The sequence below is a fragment of the Emydura macquarii genome, unplaced genomic scaffold, assembly GCF_026122565.2.
Source record: "Emydura macquarii macquarii isolate MOO-44397 ecotype Brisbane River unplaced genomic scaffold, CSIRO-AGI_Emac_v2 contig_2897, whole genome shotgun sequence".
In the NCBI taxonomy this organism is placed as follows: Eukaryota; Metazoa; Chordata; order Testudines; family Chelidae; genus Emydura; species Emydura macquarii.
The window spans coordinates 27,614,144-27,638,770 of record NW_027133034.1 but is presented as its reverse complement, the minus strand read 5'-3'; the positions used below and the strand labels follow the sequence as shown (position 1 = coordinate 27,638,770).

At 36.8% G+C, this 24,627-nt stretch overlaps 1 protein-coding gene across 2 annotated transcripts in view; it reads left to right on the top strand.

Annotated features, from left to right (window-relative positions):
• Window positions 1-24,627, top strand: part of APC (APC regulator of WNT signaling pathway) — a 148,942-nt gene that overhangs the window by 33,721 nt on the left and 90,594 nt on the right. For both annotated transcript variants that reach the window (XM_067569197.1, XM_067569198.1), the window contains exon 2: window positions 11,493-11,645. In XM_067569197.1, coding sequence (XP_067425298.1) covers window positions 11,511-11,645 — 135 coding nt within the window. In that variant the 5' untranslated portion in view covers window positions 11,493-11,510. The remainder of the gene's footprint in view (window positions 1-11,492; window positions 11,646-24,627) is intronic.

Below are 24,627 nucleotides of genomic sequence, written 5' to 3'. Positions count from 1 at the left end.
CAACATGTAGTCTGATGTGCGACACAAATTGCAGAGTGAAACTTGCTTCTGTTGTGCAATGAAAGGGAAAGGAAGACACAGGAGATTCACCTGCGTGGAAATGGTTGGGTGGAAATGACACAAACTACATAAAGAAGAGAGGAGTGAGTGAATGGGGGGAAAATACCTCTGTGCTGTCTGCTTACAAAAAATGTCTGTCGAAAGTACCTGCTTAGGGGAACATACAAAGTGGAATTTTGATTCCTAATGAGCTCATTTGCTATTGTACCAGAAAATAGAAACTTGTAGATTATCAATACACTAAGATGTTAAGCAGGACTTGAATTTTAATTTTTTCCTAGAGATTTTCTACCAAGTTACAAAATTAGTAGAGGAGATTTTATTTATAATATTCTCTAGCTGCCCAAATCTTATCTTCTCAAGAGCATTGACCAGCCCAGATACCTAGAATTTTTCTCACTTGGGTAACTGGGGAAACAATGTGCGATTCCATGGCTTAGTTTTAAAAGACTTAAGATTTTTCCAGGACTTTGAAAACTGAATAATCCTCTCACCCCTAGACGTGGTCCCTCCAGCTCATGACTGATGCATGTTGGCAACATGTTATAAAGAAACACATGTTTCTGTCCCATGCTGTAGTTTGATCATGAAGGAAACCTGACATCTTATTTTTATTTACAGTCAGGCGCTTTTTACAAGTGCTGCATTTGCTAACAATATTTTTTTCAAAGGGTACAGTTTACTGCTTGTATCTGTTGGTAATGGATACCATCAAATCAGTTACCTACTGTAAGCTCTAAAATAGTTAAAAGGATGTTTTCTACATCTTTCTGGTTTGATAAATTATCAAATCTTTGGTTTTTGAAGACATATTTTACCTAATTGTCTTAACTGAACAAATACTACTCTCAAGGCTGTAAAATAGTCACTAACAAAGACTGTTATATTCATTTTAGCACCATTAGAAAAAAATTTAAAGAATGGCTACATGCCAAAGAGAAAAAGACAATATAGGGACAATACTTAATTTTTAAGCTTCTAGGAAGGTAGTCTAATAGAATATTTTTTTTTAAATCCATGGTCCTATAAATAGAGAATACGGGGTCCCCATGACCATATTCTTCATTCATGTGAAAAATGGTTACAAATCTTAGCTCCCTTATAAAGGCATAATCTACCACACTGTGTTCTTGTGTACCTATATAATATTGTATATATTTGATTGTATCCCTCTTTTCCCATATTGTATATCTCCTATGGAAGAAATTGCATGGCATACAAAGAGGTTTTTGTGTGGAATTTAGTAGTTTTTTAATAAAAGAAAAGAGAATTGCTTTGGTTTTGCTATCATCTAACACTTTATCGGATCCCCTTTCATTGACTAGGCATGCAGTACTAGTCCAATTCCATTTTTCAGACATCTTAGCCAAGTCACATGATTTTGGCCTATTCACTTGGAGAGGCAATATAGTTAAGTGGTCAAGGCTTGGGTCCATCATACCAGAGATCTGGGTTCAAATCCCTGTTCTGCCAAAAGTAATTTTGCACAACACTCAAAATCACCTGTTGTTTCATCTGTAAAATTAAGGAATACTTGCCTGCCTCCTTGATAAGGGCTATGAAGTGCATTGAACTATCAATATTAGTCTGTGAAAGAGGTGAGATGAATCAAATGGGTAGTCCTCTGACTCCTTATCCATCAATCCTTCTCTTGGAAGGGTATTTTGCTGAGTGGCGAGGGAAAGGAAGGTGGCTTGGTCTGTTTTGCTTATGTCCCTTCTGGAACTCTAGCTCATGTATATATCAAATATAGAGGAAACAGAAGGCTTAGCAGGGCCTAGGAGAATGGGCTGTGCATTTGGAATTAATTAAAATTAAAATAGCCTCTAACAAGTTCTGTTCTGCTTATGCAAATGGTGATTTTCTATGCTTTGCAGTCTGGTGAGATTTTCCAGAGGACAGTGAAAGGCACTGCTGTGACCTCAGAAATATGTCTGTCAAATTTCTGTTTTCTACTCCCAATGATACAAATCTCTTTCATGTAGCAAAAGTTTTGTTTTTTTTTACTAATCTTGTTCACTTAAATAACTGTACAATTTTTGTTTTGACTTTCTCAAAATTCAACCCTAGCATGAAAAATTTCAACCTGAATAGTTTATTTTCAGTTGCTTATAACTTTGATGAACTAAGGATTACACTGGAAAGTGTTAGCCATCTTTAAATATAGGCATCCCTACTACTCCACCTATAATAATGTTAGGATTTGGATTTTTAATTTGACATTATAGAACATTGCCTCTGGATTCTGACAAGACCAAGACTTATGTATTCTCAACATAAGTCTCATTCAAATATTTGAAGCCATTGGTAACAAAAGTAACTGTTTTGGCTGATAAATGGTTAAAGGAATTCAAAGAAATATTTTTATGAAGCTGAAATTCAGAGCTGCAGGTGTATCCCAACTGTCATGCTTGTCCTTCTTAAACAGAACCCATTCAGGGTATATTGAACATACTACTTGATTTCCAATAAAAAAGGATTGACTAATGCAGACTCATATGATTAAGTCAATTGTTTTTGTCTATATATTAGAGTTTCAATCTGAAAAACTCTCTCAGTTCCAGGTTGTAAAGTTCCTTGACAATTGTACGAGTCCTTATTCAAATCTAACACTATGCACATAAAGTAGTGCTGCTGAAGAATCTTCAGTTTACTGCCTGACAAAAAAATCTGACTTTTGAAGACCTTTGTTTAGCTGTCTGAATTATGCAAAGTGGTGATTTTGCATGGAAGTAGATTCTCAGTAGGAACACTGGTCAGTAGGAACACAGTGGATTTTATGTTGCTAGGAGAATTCTGCAGTAAAATAGGGAATTTCCAGAGAGATGACTAAATATTAAGGAAATGAGACAATTCAGTGGCAAGTAATCACTTAGTTTAGTTTGTATAGTATTTTTCATATAAAATATTCCTGTACTGTTTTATTAATTGTACAGATATATAGCTTGAGGAGGTAGCATGGTCACAACATGACTCAATTAGCAAGTTAAAGTGGCTTAGCAAAAGCAAGAGAAGAGTTGGGAGGAAAATCTGCTGATCTAAAGTGGAGAGAACGAAGGCATGATTAAAAGTGAGCAGATGGAGAAGAGTAATAACAGGTTCTTATATAGCACTTACATCCATAGATCCCAAATTGTTTTACAAAGGAAGATAGATATCATCTCTGTTTGACAGACTGAGAAACCGAGAGAGAGAGGTGAAGTGATTTGACTGAGGTCACACATCAGGTCAGTGCCAGAGCTAGGAATAAAATCTAGGTCTCCTGATTCCCAGTCCAGTGCCCTATTCACTGGACTGTGAATAGATAATGTAGGCAATATTATGAATGTTAAGGTAGGTTTTGCAGAAATTGTTGATTGATTGAGGAAGGTTAATTTGAAGTCAAGGAAAATGCCCGTTTCTGGGGCTTGTGGTTAGCAAGAAATGGTTGAAATGGTGCTGGAGAAAATGTTACTGAAAATATGATAAAGAGACCTCAGACTTAAATACTCAGCTAGAGAAAGCTAGAGAAACTCAGGAGTTCATTGGTAGAAAAGATACATGAAGATAGGCAAAACGCGTTGTTGGATTCCATTCTGTGTCATGTACTGCACTCATCACTGTTGTATCTGGGAGCCTTCCAGAAGTGCATTGACATGACTACCATCTATCATGTGGTTCATTCCTTTACTCATGCACTCCAAGTGGATAAAATTGTGTATGTAGTGCAGTTTTTTTTATATAGGGGGACACTGCTAGTTGGTGGTATATTACTAATTCCAAGGTTAAAAAAGTTTACCTAGCGCTTGGAGTGGAAGGTGGGGATTGGAAGATGGTGAGGTCTGTGATACTAGATGCTTATTAGTAGCAACATATTGGTGCCCTTTTACTATGTTGCTCCCAAGCAGCTGTTGCTATTGTGGGGAATGTCATCTGACTAACGGCGTATGAAGAGTTAAGAATGTTTCGGAAGGGGTGGGGTAGTCACATTGTGGAGGAGAGTTGGTGCGTATGGGTGGGGGATCCCCAAGTTTGGGGGGAATGGGGCAGGAGAGCCCCCAGTCAGCAAAACAGCTGAGCTAGGCTGGTTTTCAGGGACAGACTGAGGATGCTCCCTGTGGCATCTTTATGCTCTACCCTGATGAGCGTGGGATACCATGTGCAGCCTGCAATGGAGGGTAGCTGTGTCTCCTAACAGTGGAGATGGGAGAGGGGAAAGGGACAGGTCAGTGCCCAGGAGAGAGGGAGAGGTTCCCCGATTCTTCACTGCAAAAGCACACCCACACCCTGCTGTTGGCAACTGAGATGGAAGGGACAGCTCAGTGCATTGGGGGAGGTTGTCCTCGATACGCCTCATTGCAAAATAGCAAACCCTCCCACAACCCTGCCCCTGCTGTCTGCAAGCCAAATGCTGAATTAGGGAGGAGGAAACTGTCCAGCTGCACCTTTGCTGTTCCTACAACCCCAGTTCTCTCCACATCCCCCTCCCCAAAATCCCTGTCTTCCAACCTCTCCCTCCAAACTCCTCCTTACACTTGCTCTCCATGCAGGCTTTGTCAGGCAGGGCAAGTGGATAGGGCTGTGTGCCCTGGAGCTGTACTGGAGGACTGGGTCAGGAGGGGAATGGAAAGATGCAGTTTGGGGGGGGCAATGCCCCTGTGTGGCCTCCCAATTTCCACCCTGGATGTGATGTCCCATCACAAATGTTGCTTTTAGGCGGCAGCTAGGTTGCTGTTACTGAGTGAACAATTTATGGTAGGGAAAGTGTTCCCTGGGGAAAATGTTGCTTGTAAGAGCAGTTGCTCTTACAAGGTGTTGCTGCAAACAAGCATCTACTGTAGTCCTTAGTTCCTGTGGAGTTTATCCCAAAGTCTGAAGCAGTCCCCAAGAAGGCTCTGATTTCTGCCATACGAGTTTTTACCCTTGAGCTGTACAGTTTTGTTGTGTCTGAAGAGCAGTGTTGTGAACCATGGCGCTTTAGATGATCTTTTTAGGTATCTTGGGCCCAAGCCATTGAGCACCTTGAAGATGAGGATCAAGATCTTGAACTTGACTGTGTTCTCTGGGAAGCCAGTGTAGAGAATGTAGGACAAGTTTGATAGGCTCACCATTCCCGGTGTTGTTGAAGAGATGTTCTGCGGTGTTTTGTACTAGTTGCAGTTTCCTAAGGGCTGATGGCTGCATGCCCAGGAATATTGAATGCTGTAGTTAGCTGGGAAGTGACAAAGCTGTGTGTTACTGAGGGCAGCTCATCTGCCAGATTGGAATAGTCTCCCTGCCAACCAGAGGTGGTAAAAAGCATTACTCATGGGTTCTGCTATGTGAGAGTTTAGTGTCAGTGAGCAATCCAGGAGTACAACTAAACTGCAAATGGATCAGAAAGGAGAAAGTGGTAAATATATTTTTCCTTTTCAGCTCTTTAATATTAGTGGGATGAGTCCAGTGCAATGAAGAACTCTGTCGATTACAGATTTGGCTTGTAATGTTTAGTTTAAAATGGTCTGCAGAAATAATTTTATCTTATTTCTGGTTGACCTTAGCTTTCTTAATAAAAGTCCTTACCTAAAATTGCTTAATTTCAGTTAGATACTTTTTACTGATCTCTGTACCAATGAGCATTTCTACCACTTTATATTAAATTGAGAAATCTGTTCAATATCTCACAACTGTTACACTAATGTTGCTTCACTTCCTAAATTAAAGCTCATGAAAATTTGAAACACTCCAGTAACTTCTGGTAGTTCTGCTCTTCACATAGCAATTTAACGTTATTAGAGTGCTTGGCATTTTTAAATGCCTAAATTTGGAAATAATTTATTTCCTGGGACATATGTAACAATTTAGTTTTTAGACAGTGCAAATTTTGTTTAAAAGGGTGCTCTAGAAACATGTACTCTGTTTTTGTGTGTATTTTTTCTGGTTAAAAAATAGTCACAACAAAACATTCTAAACATCTGCAGGATTGTGGTCTGTAAAATGACAGATAACAGACAGGATATAAAACTGAAGAAAGGCAGATTACAGAGATTATGCATTGGCCTCAGTTTAGGAATACGTATTTTGGGTGGCATAAGGGTTTGTTGTATTAAAATTTGAAATATGGACATTCACTTTCTGTATAAAATGCTAAAGGAAGTGAGCTTTTAGGAATGATTTCAGAGAGACTCAAGTGAAGGCTGTATGAAAATGTCATTTTACATTGAAAAAAAATTGGTTGGCTGGGAACACCTTAACATTGAATTTTAAAGTCCACTAGAATTTTTTAAATAAATTATTGACCTATATTTTTACTAAAAACCAACAAAATCTTGCACTGAATTATTTTGGTTATCATAAAGTACTCAGATTAATTACTCACAAGTAATTATAACCTGCAGCAGTACATTCTCACATCCTGTAGCTAAATGTCACCTCACAAAGTTCATATCCAATTAATTTCCTCCTAACTATTTAAAGTGGCTAGAAATCATAGAATGTTATTTAAGCTGATGATACCTTTTCCCATCCCTTCCCAATGTTCCACTCTTCCTGCTCTCTTACTCTCTACCCGTTAGGGCTGATTATGACTTTCAAGACCACAAAGTGATGACAACACAGCTTTTTGTGGTATATTTTACAGTTGTGCTTTCTTAAACTCTTGTATGGAGAATACAGTAAAACAATGTAAAAGATCTATGTATATTTAATTTTTTATTCTGTAAAAGCAAATATGTGCTATTTACATAGGATTAATATGTAGTTGATACATCTTAGTTAATGTTTTTGCTGTGATAAATTTAAACTTTATTTAATATTCAGGCTCATTGTAAAATATTTTGAATTATGATAAGAATTAAAGTCAAACTAAATGTATTTGACTGAACTGCTGCAACCTTACGTTGTCTGCATTCTTGAAGATTCAGTATTTAAGTAACTATGCTACTTTTTAATAAAATGGTTTCTGTAACTGAAAGAAATTTAAATTTGTAATGAAAATATTTGTTTTTTCGTTCACTTAACTCAGGGAAAGAGATAAATATTGACATAGTATATAGGTAGACAACATGAAGTTAACATGAGTTTGCTTGTTTGAAGTACTCCACAAAATCTAGGCAGCACGAAACTTTTCATAACTTCTTTGATATAAAAGTTTTGCACTCTGTGGACCAAACATTGAAGACCTCATTTTGCTTTTATTTATTTGAAGAGTTCAACTGGAAGACTACAGCTTAACAGTAAGAATAGCTAGCTCCTGTACTAGGTGATAAAACTTTATAACTTGTTTAAAGACTGATGGTCATGGTACCTTGCAGTGGTTATGGAGGCAACTTTCAAAATGCGAACCAGTGCATTATTACTTGTCTGAATTTGCAGCTAACCTCAAGCGATAGCTTATTTCTTTGCCTGTGGAATTTGGCATTTTCCCAAGATGCTACAGAATTCAGCATTTCTTCCAAGGAAATTGCTGTTATGAGCCCCCTGAAATTGTCTTTTGTTGCCCTGTTTTTCTAAAATCATCTTACAGCCACCTGTTGCTCTCCAGCTTTCTCACAAAGGGAATTAATTGGATTTCAGTGCCTGCTCCTTGCACTGTGCACTGAAGCTAGGTGCTGGGCAGCTGGGATTTTGAGTCACAGGCCAGCTAGCAGTCAGGGAATGGAGATCCAGAAGCATAGGTTGGAGACCAGTGCAACATCTGAAGCCTGGAGCAATGAGCCATTGAAACTGGCACCCCTGTCTCTGATGCACATGTAGGAAAAGGACATCCTAAGCTAGGCAAGGGGATGAAAATATATTAGTGTGCTATATGATCAATGGAATAAATTAATGTTGCCACTGAATTCGGTTGTCATAGTGATATTAGGTCCCGTTGTGCTGTGGAGAACGTGAGGCACTGAGTATCAGTAAGAAGGAAAAGTTACAATATAGAGAAAAAGTGATTAAATTCTTGGAGAGAGGATAATCAAGTGGTTAGTGTGCTAATCTGGGACCTGGCTACTTTTTTGATCTATTACTACTATTACTACTTGTGTAATTAACTTGTTTAGTCTCTCTGTGCTGTAGTTTCTCCATCCCTAATATGAGGATAATTATACTGACTTCCCCTTTTGAAGTGCTTTGAAATTTACAGATGAAAAGCACTGTATTAAGACTCTAAAATGGAGTAAAGGTGAGAGGAAAGATAGAAATGGATTTTAGGCATGAAAAAAATGTATAGATATTTTCATTAGAGAAAAGTATACTCAGCCCCCTTAAATGGGGTGTGTGGGGTGGAGGTTTGTTCTGGGTTTTTGAAGATGTGGCAATTGGACTATTTCTCAGGTTTAATGCTTATGCTTATCATCTACTAGCTGATTTTTGAAACCTTGTGTAAAAAAAAAATGGCATCCAAGTGTCGCTCCTGCAGAATAGACATGAAGAGAAATGATCCCTAAATGGGCTGCAAGTTCTCCTATTGTGATAAGAGTGTAACTGGCAAGATCAGAGAGACGTGCCAGTTTTTGGTACTTTCCCCCTTCTGCTGCAGCATGGGGCACTGGTCATTTGCAGGTGTGAGTAGTGAAATCTTGTAACTTTAAGCCTTTAAATCATGATATCAGGACTTCAATAACTAAGCCAGAGATTATCTGAGCTCATTTTTTTAATTTAAAAAATTAAATCAGGGTTGTTCACTTACCATTCTTCCACTCTATTTATATCTTCTCACCTCCCATTTTTCTCCATTGAATTCTGGGGATTTTATAACTCTTGTATGCGACCAGTCCCACTGACCTCAAGGAGACTACGTGCTTGAGTAAAGGCCACCAGCATGAGCAAGACTGGCAGAGTCTGACTTTTGGTTTCACACTCATTACTCCCCCTCTCCCTCCAACCATTGACCAACCTAATTTATAAAATAAAATAAAAATTCTGGCTTTCTTGACATAGAGGCTCAATACTAATAGTATTTCTGTAGCACCTACTGATTAGATTTAAAGTACAATTCCTTAAACACCTCACTTTGCTCTTTATTATCTTCCAGATGTTTCAAAGGTGCAATAAATGATCAATTAAACTTGTACACGTGGTGTAATCCTGTCACCTAAAATGAACATTGAGATTGTGTTTATATTAAAAGATTTAAGGACTGAAGTGTTTATAGTAATTAGAGATAGAAAAATCCATAGATTATCTAGTCCTGTACTGGAGCAGTACAGGATTGCGCCCTATAGTGTATATTTTGAAAGAAAAGGAATACTGCAATTTTTAGTTTTATTTCTTAGATAGGTAGGCAAGTAGTTAACAAATACATGAACGTAAAAGCATGTAAAGCGGGAAAGTGCAGTTTATATAAACATTGTTATGTTCACATAACATCACGTTTATGTGGTAATCAAACAACCTATTTAACAGCATTTTGCCTTTTAGGTAGAATTAACTTTTTATTAACACAGAATTCATTAAATAGAAGTAGGGATTTCACAGTGCCTTAATTTTTCCAAAATGGAGGTTTCATGCCTAATGTGACCACATCATGGAAGAAAATTAGTATTTGGGATTTTTCCTTGACACCTTTGCTCCCTCTCACGGCAGTCAGTTCCTCAAATGATTTAGCTCCTTCTTAGCCCAGCTTCTTTAATCAGATGAGATGATTGGGATGTGAAAGTTTGCTGCTTTCTAAAAAACCAGAGGGAAAGAAGGGTTATCAGATAGTATCTGTGTAGTTTTCTTCCTATTCCTCTGATCTTCAGTGTGGGCTTTGTTTTCATCAAGTGAGCTACATTTTGATGGATTAGTGAGAATTTCAAAGTGTGTATTGGAAATTTACAACCAATTAGTTTTTTAGATGATATTGTATAATTCTGAAGGTACTGAATAGTTTGCAGACTACATATTTGCAGCATATTCAATAGAAATTGGAAGACAAGATTTTAAATCTGAAATTTTAGATTTAAGACAATTCCCAAAATAGCACAGTCATGACTAAAAGATGAATATACCATCTTGTAAGCTTTCTATATTTCTCTTTTGCGTTGTCGGTGTAATGTCTTATGCCATACTCCGGTAGGAAATTCTTTCTGTTTAGCAAGGTGATACGGTGATGCTCTGCTGAATGACAGATGATTAAGAGTTTCTCTCATTGTGACCAACCTATTTATATTACTTCATGCTACTGTTAGGTTCACAATTCTTGCTGTGTTAACTATTAAAATTGTCATGGGACACAATTTACTTGAGTTTTGCAATATAATTATTACAAAATGGAAGAAAAACATGGATTTGGATAGGTGAATAGCAGTAGTGCTATCTTGGGCTGGAATCAATTTTTGTATACTGAACTATATTACAGATATCATTACTTTTCCACAAATGAAGATAACTGACCAATCCACATAGATTTGCTAGTGCAATTTTTAATTCGTAATATTTCAATTATAGCTTTTGTTGATAAAAATTTATAATTAGTAATAATGTAATCAACCCTTTATTTTGTCATTTCTTACCTTTCCTGCTTCCCCCTCCTATTTTTTGTGTGTAATATCTTAATTTTAAGAATAATCAGTTATTTCTGCTACTATGCAGTCAGGTCATGCATATAGTGTTGAAAACATATTTCAGGTCTCTGCAATATATATAGTCTGTTGCAGTTGCAAAACCTCGCTGTTGGGACTGATGGTGATTTTGTTTTGTTTTAAGTTTCCTGAAAGTGTATATCTGTTATCCTTTGACCTACAGTCTCCATAACTGACTAAGCCTGATCTTGAGAGGTGCTGGCCACCCACAATTTCTGGTGGCTTCATAAGTGATGTATGTCTTTCAGAAACAGTTTATAAATGCTTATTGATTCTTCTAAAAATCAGCTACAAAGTCTTTACTTTAGTCATACACAAAAAGCACAGAATATTATCCAAAATAGTTTTCATACCACTTTGGCCACATCTTTCCTCTTGTTGCTTACACTGCACAGTGAACATGGTATAAATATCTAGGTATTGCTGATTAGCATTACAGTACATGTCAACTCCTCGTGTAATGTGCAACTTTCCCTGATGTCATTGTAAATCTCCCCAAGACCTAGAGCATTTTTTCCTCCTATGTACTTTACTTTTTGTCCTTACAAAACTAAGATGCAAAGAAATTCTCCCATACTTTTTTCTCCTTGTTTGTATTTTTTAGTTTCTTATATAGCAGCCATGACAATGAATATTGCATCATATATCTAAATATTTCCTAACTAAAATCTGATCAATTTATGTATTTTTAAGTTTAGCAAATATAAAACTTCTAACAGCCTATAAGTCTGTCTTCCTTGAAGTTGTCATATTGACTATTCATTTAGTAATTTAAAAAATGTTCATATTAAACTTTAGAAACTGGAGTACTAAATGGGGAAGAGAAGAGAGGTAGCATTGCCTCAAAAGTTCACAATGGTTTTTTTTTTGGTTTTTTTTTTTTTTAAACACTTGAACTAAAAATCTTGTGCTGTTTTCTAGGTTCAGGGGTAGCCCAGGATGGCTGCAGCTTCATATGATCAGTTGTTAAAGCAAGTTGAGGCGCTAAAAATGGAGAACTCAAACCTTCGACAAGAGCTAGAGGACAACTCAAATCATCTTACAAAACTGGAAACTGAGGCATCTAATATGAAGGTATCAAAAGAGTGTGTTCCTGTGTACATGGGAGCTTTTAATGTAACCTTTTGTTTTGTTTTGTCAATATTTCTGTATAAGCATTCTAAGTGTTATTGGATGCTTTAGGAGTTTTGTAGTTTTAGATTCCTACAAAAATCCTCTTTTAATCTCTTTAAAGAAGACTTGAATTGTTCAAGTCTAATTACTTTCCAGAAAGTTTTTTGTTAAGAAAATAAAAACAAATTCAAAACTGTTTTTAGAACTATCTTCCTGTTTTGATATCTTCTCATTTTCTGGTGTGTATTAATGATTATTGCCATTTTTTCACGACTGTACTTCCCAGAGGAAGTCTAGTCTGCTGACATAGTTTGACAAATATATTTCAGTTTAAGGCCAGCTTTCTGTTTATAGGGCTAATGTTCAAAGTGCTCTAAAATCTTTGATTAATCAAATTGTCTTGAAATTGTGTGGCTCAGAAGAGCACATGGTTTGGGTCAGTGAGCTAAATTTGAGGCCATTTGAACAAAAGATTCCTGAGGTACAGTTCCCAGAAAAAAGCAGCTTTTCTTAAACTTCACTTATTCTGATAACGAATTTTTGCACACACACAGAGATCAAACCAGGGCTGAGATTGTACCAGGCTCTCCAGTGGTTGAGAGTTACCCCAACAAAGTGCATGACGTCTACTAACCCTTTGGGGGAAATCAAATTACATTATTAGAAAAATAGTTTTCTTCTCCAGCTAGGTGTTCCAGCAAGCTTTTCTAGTGTTTGAGCACCTAGTAGATTATAGTACAAATGTGCAGAGAACAAGAGTGTTGTAAGGCACCTAAGATTCACAGGAACTGTGTGGCTACAAGGAAATGTTCTAGCCAGTGAATCTGAGCTCCACATGATCATGGAGAGCTCGAATCCAACCCAGAGCAGAAATTAGAAATAAAAACAAAATGAGGCATGTTGTTCCAATCTGCCTTTGTCAAAGGAGGCGTTTTTTATTTTGGGGAAATGTAATCTGAGTACAGCAAAATATTTAGAAGGCACAAAAGCTATTTTTGAAAAGAAAAGAAATTCTACATGCAAATGATTGCTGGGAGGGATAGGTGATTGGGGTAGAAGAAGCTGGAAATCGGGAGAGGGGGGTTGGGGTTCAGTGAGGGGGGATTATGGGGAGGGCTATTAGTGGGGATGGATGGGTAAATGAGGGATTGGGGGGGCCCTGGTGATAGGGAATGGGAAGGATGGGACACTGGGAAGTGTCCAGCCTCTCTCAGGCACTAAAATGCTGAACAACATTTTGCTTTTCTGCTGCCTCAGTTGATCTTAGTTCAGGTGGCAACTTTGTTTGCTAGGTAATTTTTCATTTTTATTATATAGCTTTGCAAAATTTGGTATCTTGCTCACTTTGCTATTGAATGTAGTGATATTTTTAAAACAGGTACTTTTTCATTGAGTTCTCCTTTTCCAGTGTGTAGCTTGAAAACTATACCCTCATTAAATCAAGGCGATTTTTTCCTGTTCTATTCTAAATAACTGCCATCAGACATGAAAGTTCTTCAAAGAATAGCATTTTTGGCCAATACAGATATATATTTTAATTCTTGCAGTACCCTTTTACAATATATTATGAAAATATCTGCTGCCTCATCTTGGGATGGAATTACAGCCTTTTACACCAGCTACTTGAAGCTAAATTTAGTTTTATTCATGCTGTTCAATTAATATGTATCAAGAAAATTATTATTTTTTTTTTAAATATCAAGGATGATATCACAAGAGTCTTCCAATATGCAATCTCCCCCTTTTCTCGCTGCAGTCAGGGATGAGGAGTAGAGAGTAGAAGATACCTTCCCTCAAGATGCTGGGATGAAATAGGGAAAAAAGAGCACCTAGAGATGGGAGAAAGTGTTTCAGATTTACCAGGCACTTAGTAGCCAAAGGTCTATGCAAAAGATGAAGACCACCAGAAATATGCTGGGACAGCATCATGGTAGGAATACTAAGACCTCTCCTTTTGCAGGAGCTACTTATGGGAACTATCTTCTTACTAGCATTATCTGGGATCTCATGTTCTGCGCTCTTTTCCCTCTTTATTTTTCATATTGGCCCCAGCTTGTATGTGACTTAAAGTTTTCAAGCCTTGCTTTCATTTATCTTGAAGGCTGATCAGTAGTATTTGGTTGTTCTTATGCAGTAAACCTGGGGATGGGAATGGCCTTGGGATTCACATCTTTGGGTGAATTTGGGCTGTAAGCACCATTGATATACTTAAATTCTTTTTTCTTTAATAATTTTTCTTTCATGGTCTTTAGCAGTGATTAGGACTGTGGCTTTGTTCCTTAGAAGAACGTACTTGCCTTCACAGCTAAAGTCAGTGTGTGTATAGCACAAATGCCACAATGAAGGATGGATGAGAAATTTATAAAGAAAAAAATTAGCAGAAGCAGACACCAGAAATGTAGTGGATGAAAGCCCTGTTAACACCATATGAACAAGTGAAACTCCAAATTCTCAGTCTTTGAAAGATTAATCTCTACTTTGGGATGCACTCTGCCATTGTTCATGAGTTGATGTAGAGCTTTAGCAGCCCCAACACCAAATAAAACCCAAAAAAGGGAAAAATTCCAAAGGAAAAAAATAGTTGAGATCTAGTGGTTATATGGAATTTTTTACCGAAACACAGTCATGGTCTTACACCCTCTATTTGACCCATACTAAAATAGTTAAAATCTGATTGTGTTGATTTTCTGGATTGTTAAAATCTTTATTTAGATTTATCACTCTGACCTACAGTTTTGTGCATAATCCTTTAATTTCAGATGCAGGTAAAATATTTCTCACATTTTTGTGAGCATATTTTAAAGCATTTAAAAAGTTAATGTTTTTAAAGAAATGTATTATTTATGTAATTATAAGTGATAGATGAGAGAGAATTGGGTGCAGATATCTCCTTTTTAATAATCTGCCAGTTTCAAAAATGCAAGGTTTAATATTAGAATTAAAAGTTTATAATTAGCTAATCTTACAGATATATTTATTGTAAGCTACCACTCACCTATGTAGGGAAGCGTGTTGTCTGAATATTCCTTATTTAAGCTAGATAGTGTGAAATAGGAAACTGTTTCTGTGTATACCAATAAAGAGAGCTACAATGGTAAATGAGGCAGGTTGTGTAGTATTGTTAGGAGTGCTACAAATGATCAAGGAAACAATGTCCCACTTCTTTTTTAAACTTTTGTGGCATTTCTGGGATTAACTGTTTAAAAAAAAAAATCCCTCCTCAAACCAATTATGGTTTACATAAGAGATGCAAGTGCTGCCATTGGCTGTGTCTCAGATGAGATGGAGCAGTGCAAAAAGGTAAAATATGCTCTGTAATTGAGCAAATATGCTGCCATTTAATGATCAACATAATGCTTATATTGGTCCATAAAAACTGAAAAAAGCTTGAAGATTCTGGAAGCTGATAAAATATAAAACTCAGACTGTCGATAAATTTGACAGGAAACTGGAGCTTACAAGTTTATTTACTCTTGGTAAAAGCCTGTAAAATCCATGAAGGAACAAAATAGCTGTATAGTGTTAAAGTTGTCCACATCCTTTCTATCTGTAAGTATATTGCTCTTTTTGTCAGAAAAAGACCATTGTTTTATTTAATGTTTTTTAGAAGTATATTTAGTACTGTAGTTTTACTGCAAGATTAAGAAGGGGTGTGTATAATGTTGACACCACCTAGCTAGCTTGTTTGCAGAAAAAACTACAGGTGTTTTTGCTGCACTAGTATGCAGCAGGACAGCGAAGACTCATTAGTTACCCTGTTGTGTAAAAAACAAAACATTTTTTTTGCAGTGAAGAAACAAACTTAGACACAGATTTCACCCAACTTTTTAGTTTTTAGTATTCTGCATAACTTTTCTACAAATTCAATAGCTTCCGTTTCTTCTATTCTGTCCACTCATAGCTATTTCACTTAAGTCTAGGAATCAGAATTAATCTATGTGAGCAGCTATCTAATGAATACTCTGTAGGGGGGAAAACAGAGGTAAGAGTGCAAGCTGGATTCTCTCTCAGTACATAAGAGGTTTATACATTTAATGCTCCCATCTGTTCTTTTCTTCAGTGTATTCCCTTTATAAGAGTAAATATACAAGGCTAGATTTTTCTCTTTGTTACACTGATGTATATCTGGAGGAACTCCACTGGGAGCAGAATCCGGCCCACAATATTTACTGTGACTGTATTTCTTACACCCACAAGCTTAATTGCTTAGTATCTTTTATTGCTGTTCTAGCAGCATTGTTTGTTTTAAAGGTGCCTTATCACTATTCTTGTTTGAACTGCTTTTAAAGTGATGATTTGAAACAGTACTCCATAAGTGTGTGCATATTTTTTTTTCTTTTGCTGTCAATCCCAAAGTTGCTTTTTTCATTTTCGTCATAGTGCTAAATATAAATTATATTCCCATGTTAAAAACAGAAGAGAGCAAAGCACTTTTAGTACACAATTTGTTAGATCAAAACAGAAACAACTGATGAAATTAATAAACAAAAGTAAGTTGAAAATAAAATACAGGATGTATGTGTTATGCAGAGTTGCTATGTAAATAGTTACTTTAAACTCTGGGTAGCCAAGCTCTGCCAGAAAACCTTTTGGTTACTTTTTCATTTCAATGCCATCCCTCATAAATACTTTTTAAGTTAGAAAAAATACAGATATTTATGATAACATAGTTAAATAAAAGGGAACTAGTGGCAGTGGTAGAGTGTAAAAAAGCATTTGGCAGAATGCGGAATGGCAGAATCAGTGATTCTGCTCTGTTAATGTTCTCTATTTCAATTAAAAATAAATTAAATACAGAATATTAATATTGTTCTTTATCTAATTGCCAATAATCAGGAATAATTATTGCTAAATCTTTAGCAAATGATATGCTGTGGTATTTGGTAATGTGAAAGAGGATATTTTATTGTTCATTGTTCTATGTACATCTGCTAAAAATTCTCATCAGTTGAAAGACTAAGAATAGTACTTAACACATTTTACAAGAATCCACAGGGAAAGGAGGAAGGAAGTGTTAACATAGTGCATAAAGACAGCATTAAGTAACTGTATTTCTCATGAGAGCTACTTTTAAATAAAACTCTGCCATTGTAATTCAGAAAGTGACTTGTGTTTTACAGTGCATTCCTTAACATAAATTCAAAATACATTATCTAAAATTATGCCAAATAAGTTATCCAGTTCATTTCTTGCTCTGTTTCTGAACACCACTGAGATGCATTCCAGCATATTAACTTTATGAGCCATCTTTAAATTTTAGTATAAAAACAGTTTTAATACAAGTTATAGAAACATTTAATTTATTAAATGCATGGTTTTGTTTTCCTCTTTGGTTTATATGAAATTATTTTATTGGTGTCTCAGATATAAATAAGGGGCACAGTATCCATAGGTAAGATGCAATCACAATAGAAGATTTGCTTGTATTACATAATGAAAATAAAGACACAGTAATAGTTACTTTTTGACCATGAGGCCATCAGGAACAATTGGTAGAGAAAGAGATTAATTTTGTAAAGTTTCTGCAATTTGTAAACTTTTTACGATTGCTACTTCATAGAAGGCTTCTATAAAAGACAGGAAAGATACAAAGTAGCAATCTTAAAAAAAAATGCATTTGTCATAACTTTTTAAAGTTGAAATACTTTATTAAGCATAACTTTATTTGTGAACATCTGTCTTATATTTATATAATGACTCAGAAGCAGTCAGGCTGACTTACATAGATGTTGTACGTTGGATAACATATTTACTTACAACATAAACAGTGAATAAATTTAAATTATTGTCCAGTGTGAGTGAATATGGCTTTATTACCTTTTTATCTTTTTTTATTGTGATTTTTCTTTTTGCTTTACTTCACACAATAAAACAAATAACAAAAAGAGAATGTTGCTGAAAACTGATGTTTCCCTTATGCTCAACAGTAGAGTGCTGACCTTTGTTCCCATGTCCATTCTCCACGGATCCTGCTGCACCTTCTCATATCCCTACAAATCGCTGAGGGGCGTACACCCATCTTTTCACTTATCACAGGCCTGATCTTTGTGTTATGTCTAAACTAGGAAAAGTGGTTGAGCCTAGATCAGGCTTGCTGTCATGTTGTACTAATCCTGATATAATCTTGAACAATTTTCTAGTGTAAACAAACTCTTTGCTTGCTTATGAGCGCCCGGAAGTGGGATGTCTTTAGTTCTCCATATGCAATAAGTAAGGATCCATTCGGTCATGGAGGTCATAGATTCTGTGACTTCAGTGGACCTCCATGACATTTTCAATTTCAGCCTGCAGCAGCAGCAGGGCTGTAGCAGCTGTCAGCCCCTGCTCACAAGCAGCAGCTGCCACAGCCACCCCCGAGGCAGCAGGAGAAGCGGTGATGCTGGAGCAGTGGCCAGCAGTAGGCTCCTGGCAGTGCTTCAATTGTTGTTCCCCTGTTCTTCTCCCCCTGGGTGTTTTTAGTAAAAGTAAAGGGTAGGTTGTGGGCTTCTGTGAGTTTCTGTTTATTGCCCGTGACCTGTACATGACTTTTACTAAAAATATCCATGACAAAATCTTAACCTTAGCAACAAGTCCTCCTTTGGTACACTGTTAAGCAGAACTTTCTTCCAGGTAAGACTACCAAGAGGACCAGTCCCCAAGAGGCGATGCCGCCTGTGTTTGAGGCATTCTTGTTGGTAGTGGAAGTTTGAGTCAGCTTCCCTTTGTGGTGGACCATAGCTAGAAGAACCTCCAATGCAGATCCCATCCCTCCAGTAGACAGGGAAATTACATTGGAGTCTAAAGGCTTTTTTTTTTCTTCTAAGGCAGGAGACACTTCTTTGGAAACCTGTTGGAGGTAATTCCCATGTAATATAGCTGTATATGCAATGGAAGCCGACTCACTCACATGCAGTGGGGTCTTTTAAATGGATAAAGGTCTGAGCCCCAAAGATGGAGAAACTAATGCAACCCATGGCACTTCTGAGAGCATGTGCAGTGTTTGTGATGTGCCCTTTTTACTTTTAAAACTAGAGAAAATATTTTTGTTTACATTATATAAAATGGAAGGCTTTGGTAGGGCATGCAGAAAGGCAAATCTACTTCTTAAAGAGTGACCTTTAGATTTGGTGATATTAAAATATTGGAAATGTCGGAAGGAGAATTCTGGTAATGTTTTTAAATTCACATAATGGTTGCTGTTCCAGAAGTCCTCCTAATATGGATTAGGTTAGTATTAGACAAATAGACCATTGTATTTTTGTTTTCAGTGACCAAATGCAGAATACAGTAGATGTAACTGAAGTTCTGAAGTTAATATACTATGTTTTTCTCTGCGTGTTTTATTATGCACTAGTCATTAAAATTATAGAGTCCTAAACAAACATTTGAGAATCTGGTTCCCAAGTCAGAACAATATGTATGTTGTAAAACTAGTATCAGTGGTCCTTCTCATTGGTTTTAAGGGCCTAAGATACTGTTCCCTTTTGATAGGGAAAAGATCAACTCTCTTACGATGGGTCATGGTCTAGACCAGTTTTGTTACCAGGAACATTGTGGTCAAAAATACCTGTCACCTCATGCAGAAAGTAGTAACTGAGGTAGTTTCTGTGATTTTTTTTTTTTTTGTTGAAGATAACGAAGTCTTGTCCAAGGTTCTGGTAAGAAATTACCTGAGTAAATTCCAAAAAGTATATTTTTGTGAAAAGTTGATCCCTGCTTTGCATTAATTTGGACTAAAATGTTAGAGGTAGTTGCAAATATTGTATATAAGGATGTTCTCTGTAGCTTTGTTATACTATTAAATGAAAACTGTTCACATTAAAAAGGTTTTATTTAAAACAGATTGCTAACAATAAACTATACAATCATGATTATATATCTCTTAGGGGAACTACATACCAATTTTAGTAACTCCTACTATTTGTGTACAGTAGAAAAGAAGGAAATACCCACTTTGTAGTTAAACCATTACAGTACTTTAATAATTGAGTGCTGCCTGGGAACATTTGCTATCCACTTTAATAAAGGCTACCAAAGAATTACAGAAGAACATTTGCCATACTGATTATAATTGGCAAAGGTGTTGAAAGTAGAGCTTTTTTCTATAATAGAAAAGGGTTAGGATATTTGACTGTAGTTAAGGTAATCATTGAAAAATACTTAGTACTTAATGCTTTACGTCTAAAAAGCATTGTGAAATTATTGTGCCATCAATGTCTAGGAAGTTAGTGCGCAATAGATGCTAAATGTAACTGTCACAATGTGCTTCTCTTCTGTCTCACTTGGTTTGTTTTCTCAGCCTGTTGCCTCTTAACAGATGCTGATAAGCTGTTTGGAATAGGGACATATATTTTTATTACATATGTGAACAGTGTCTATCAGGGCACTGCTTGGGGTTTTTAGGTCCTATATCAATAAAAAAAATATTTAACTTATCTTAACTATGTATCTGTGACGCAGGTACATACTGAGGTGGATTCTCCGATGTGTCCAAGAAGCACTGGGCACAGCTGAAAAAGAATATGTGCAGGAGCCATTTGCAGCTCCCAATGCTGAGGCCAATTCTATACCATCCTGCTCTCCTAAAATGGACAACTGTAAAATATGCTGCTGCCAATGGCCACCAGGGGAATTTCTGGCATCTGGCAATTTATTGGAGCTTAGAAGTGCTCCAGAAATAGCCCCTTTCTTTTGTCCAGGCCCCCTGTGACTGAGGTCAGTAGGAATGGTGCAGAAGTGGATGTGCCATGTCTTCACCATCCAGCAACTTCCTCTAACATTAGGAGAATCCTCAGGTGCCAGATTGACCAGATTTGGAAAGGGCCCAGAGCAGGCGGTATAATCCAACCTGTAATCTTCAATACATTATTACAGTATGTGAGTGAAACTTTATTCAGTTAGAAGAGTTCCAGAGGGGTAGCCGTGTTAGTCTGTATACAGCAAAAATAACGAGAGTTCCGTGGCACTTTAAAGACTAACAAATTTAATTTTAGCAGGCATAAGCTTTCGTGAGGCTCAGCTCACTTCGTCAGATGCAGAGGTAGAAATGAGAAACATAGGATCATCTCATGCATATACAAGTGCATAGAGAACAATGGGGGAGGTGGATGAAAGCCGGGTACCTGAGGTCTAATGACAGTCATTGAGTAGGAGATGAGAATGGGTGAGCAAAGCAATTTCTTACTCAATGATTGTCATTAAACCTCAAGTACCCGGCTTTCATCCACCTCCCCCATTGTTCTCTATGCACTTGTATATGCATATGATGATCCTGTTTCTCATTTCTACCTCTGCATCTGATGAAGTGAGCTGAGCCTCACGAAAGCTTATGCCTGCTAAAATTAAATTTGTTAGTCTCTAAAGTGCCACAGAACTCTCGTTGTTTTTATTCAGTTAAGCTTTTTAAATGCCCCACTTCCCTCACACCTTAATGTGTTGTGTGCCACCATCTATCATTGTCACACATTCACTTATTCAATTCCATCAAGTTTCTTCATGATCATTGCCATATAAGGAGTGTGCTTTTAAAATCTGTGGCTGGATTAATCTATGATTCTAGTTTACTGCTTTCATTTACTTTCCAGCTAGTTCCAGCTTTTTGTCTGACACTGTTTTTTCAGCATTCTAGCTTACATAGCCAATGCTGAGCTCTTTTTGTGCTCTTTGGCTTTGCTGAGGTTATGTTTATGGAGCAGTGTGCTCCACAGGTTCTGCTGAGCTATTTTTCCTTTTCCTGAACTCTGTTTTCAGCTGCCTATTTTGATGCATTCTGCACTGGCATTGTTCAATGGTTGGAAGTTTTGTCTTGACTGTTTGATGCTTCAGTAGATTTTGCTCTGCAGTGATTTCAAAGGAGCATATAAACAGCATAAATTACAACAGGTAAATAAGAGGGGAATCACACAGGCGAAAATGGATTTTGAAGAACAGTAGCTAAAGGTGTAAAAGCAAACAGCAAGACATTCTTTAAGTATTTGTTTACAAGGGAAAGCTTTTGCAAAATAAGCAGGGGTGTGAATGTAAAGTACAATAGCTATTTTGCACTATTTCCCCATGTCGGCTCTTCACTGACGGCGGCAAATTAGCCACCGTCAGATCGATCTATCCAGATCGATCGAGTTGTCAGTGAAGACCCACTCAATCGATCCAGAAGTCCACGTGTTTAAAACCACTCTCTCAAGTGGCATAGCACAGAGAAGACGCCACATAGAAGAGTTATGAAGTCGACGGGCGTTACGCAAGCTATGCAGAGTTGCTTGTGTAACTCCCATTGACTGCCGCTGAATTTCCAGGTAAGTGTAGACCTGGCCTTACACTGCACAATGGCATTCTTATTGCAGAATAAGAGTATCCATCCACATGGGGAACTAATGTGGAGTAATAGCCATTTTGGGCTATTTCCCATATAGACGAGCTTTGAGAAGCAGGAGACCTGTAAGAATTAGTGGGTTCACTCGACATCAGGTGTTAAAGGGAGCAATTAAGGAAGATAGGGACATTGTTGAGAAGATGATGAAAGATGTAGTACTGAAGACTGAGGTGTCAGAAGAAGTAATTATGGAGTAAACTGATCATTTTAAAAAAAGCAGTCAGGCACCAGGCCCAGATGATACCCAACAGTTCTGAAGGAATTTAAGTATGCAATGGCTAAATTATGAAAAAAAATTTATGCAGTCTTTCAGTAAAAACCACCACTGCTCCAGAGGACTGGAGGGTAGCAAATGTTGTGTCTATTTTAAAAAGGCTCTAGGGCTGATCCTGGTAATTTTAGAAGAGTAGCCCTTACTGTTGTACCTGGCAAATTGGTTGAAATGCTCATTAAAAAGATAGTAAAAAACACCTCAGGGTCTAACAGTACGATTTCTGCAACATCAATGTCTAATTTGCACTAATCTTATGGAATTCTTTGAGTGTGTTAGTAAAGTAGGATAAAGGATAACCAGTTGATATAATTTATTTAGACTTGCAAAGGCCTTTGACAAGGTTCTGTGCAACAGACTGCTGAAGAAGTGAAGTAGTTACTGGATGAGAGGCAAAGTAATGTCATGGATTAAAATCAAAGAAGAATTTAATGGTCAATTTTAATTGTCAGATTGACTGTGGGGTGACACAACATTCCATATAAAGTCCAGTGTTTAATATGTTAATAATCTGGAAAGGGGAATGAGTAGTAAGATAAAATTTGTAAATGACACAAAATTATTTAGATTAGTTAGATCCAGAGAGGATTATGTGGAGCTTCAAAGAGACATACATAAACTAATTGAATGGATAACATGATGGCAAATGAAATTCACACAAGTGCAAAGTAATGCATATTGGAGGGGAAAATTTGAACAACTCAGACTTTATAGGTTCTAAATTAACTATAAACTCTAGTAAGAGACCTGGGCATCACTGTAGACAACTCAGTGAAGAGCTCTGCTCAATAAGCAGATGCGTTCAATCAATAAAGCAGATGTGTTAGGATGCATAGTAAATGGGATGTGCATAACAGAGAATATTAATGCTTTTTATATAAAACAAAGATAGTCTCATCTGGAACACTGTGTGCAGTAATGGGCTCTACGTTTCAAACAGAACTTGAAGAGAAATAGAAGAGGTTCCAGGAAGAACGAGTACTAGCAAGAGATTAGAAAAACATTTCATATGAAGAGAGATAGCCAATCCCAATATTTTCAGTCGTAGAAAGGAGATGAAGAAAGGGGGAAATGATAAAAGTATACATAATCATGAATAACCTAGAAAAGATAGGGAGAACAGAAGAACCCAATCTGTCTCCTATCACGAGAACAAGAGAATGTTCAATTAAAAGGTGGGAAATAAGTATATTAAAACTTACACAACCTGTAATTAAACTGTGTAACTCTATTACAGGAAGTCACTTTGGGGACAGTTTAGCAAGGTTCAGAAAGGGGTTGGACATATATATGCATATCAAGAAAATTCAGAGTTGCTGCATTCACTTCAGGCTGTATAGCTTTCTTTCTTGATTGTGGAATTATGGCATTTTGGGCATCTAGTAAAATGGTTTTTAAACAGTTTCCAATTATTCATTTTTAAATTCTTTCTGCTAGCTGATTTGGCTCATAATTGTTTTCACCGTTGCAAAACTGGCCCTTTTAAAGTATTAAATAGAAAGATATCTGATGGAGGCTTTATTCCAAATGTCATTTATAATTTTTAGAAATTCAAGTGATGTTCTGTTACTGGCAGAATGAGACCTCTAGCATATGTAACTCAGATTGAAGTCCCCCATAGTGCAGTTTTTTCCCTATACATATAGGTATGTGGCTAAGGAGTCAGTCATCCTGTTCTCTAGTGTGATTTGGTCCTGTAGCAGACACCAACTAATACCACACACCTTGTGCTTTATCTTCTGTTAGAACATGGATCATAAACATTCAAGATAATTTATTTTCAAGTTGTCAGTGACTTGGAAACAGGTAATGCCATTTTTGACAGAGTGCTACTCTTCCTCCTTTTGCTTCTATATCCTTCCATCCTAAATATATTATAACCAGCAATTTTTAATAGTTCCAGAGGGGTAGCCGTGTTAGTTTGTATACAGCAAATACAACAAGAATTCTGTGGCACTTTAAAGACTAACACATATTAATTTTTTTAGTTTTTAAAGTGCCACAGCAATTTTTAACTTTCTAATCATATGATTCTTCCCACCAGATTTCAGTAATACCAACTAAGTTGAATTTATGCTCATAAATGAGGAATTGGAATTGCTCATTTATTACCTAGGCTCTCAACATTGGTGTATAGGCAATTAAATAATTTCTTCTCTTCCCATCCCTTGGAGCATTCCTTAATTTGTTTTTTCTGCTTAAAGTGCCACAGTGCCTCATAGGAATTGTAATTAGGACACTTTGTGCCCCTATTCTCTTCTATGGGCTGGGTTCCTTGGCCAAACCATATCTCCCTTGATGACCTGTGATTTTCCCCTGATAGT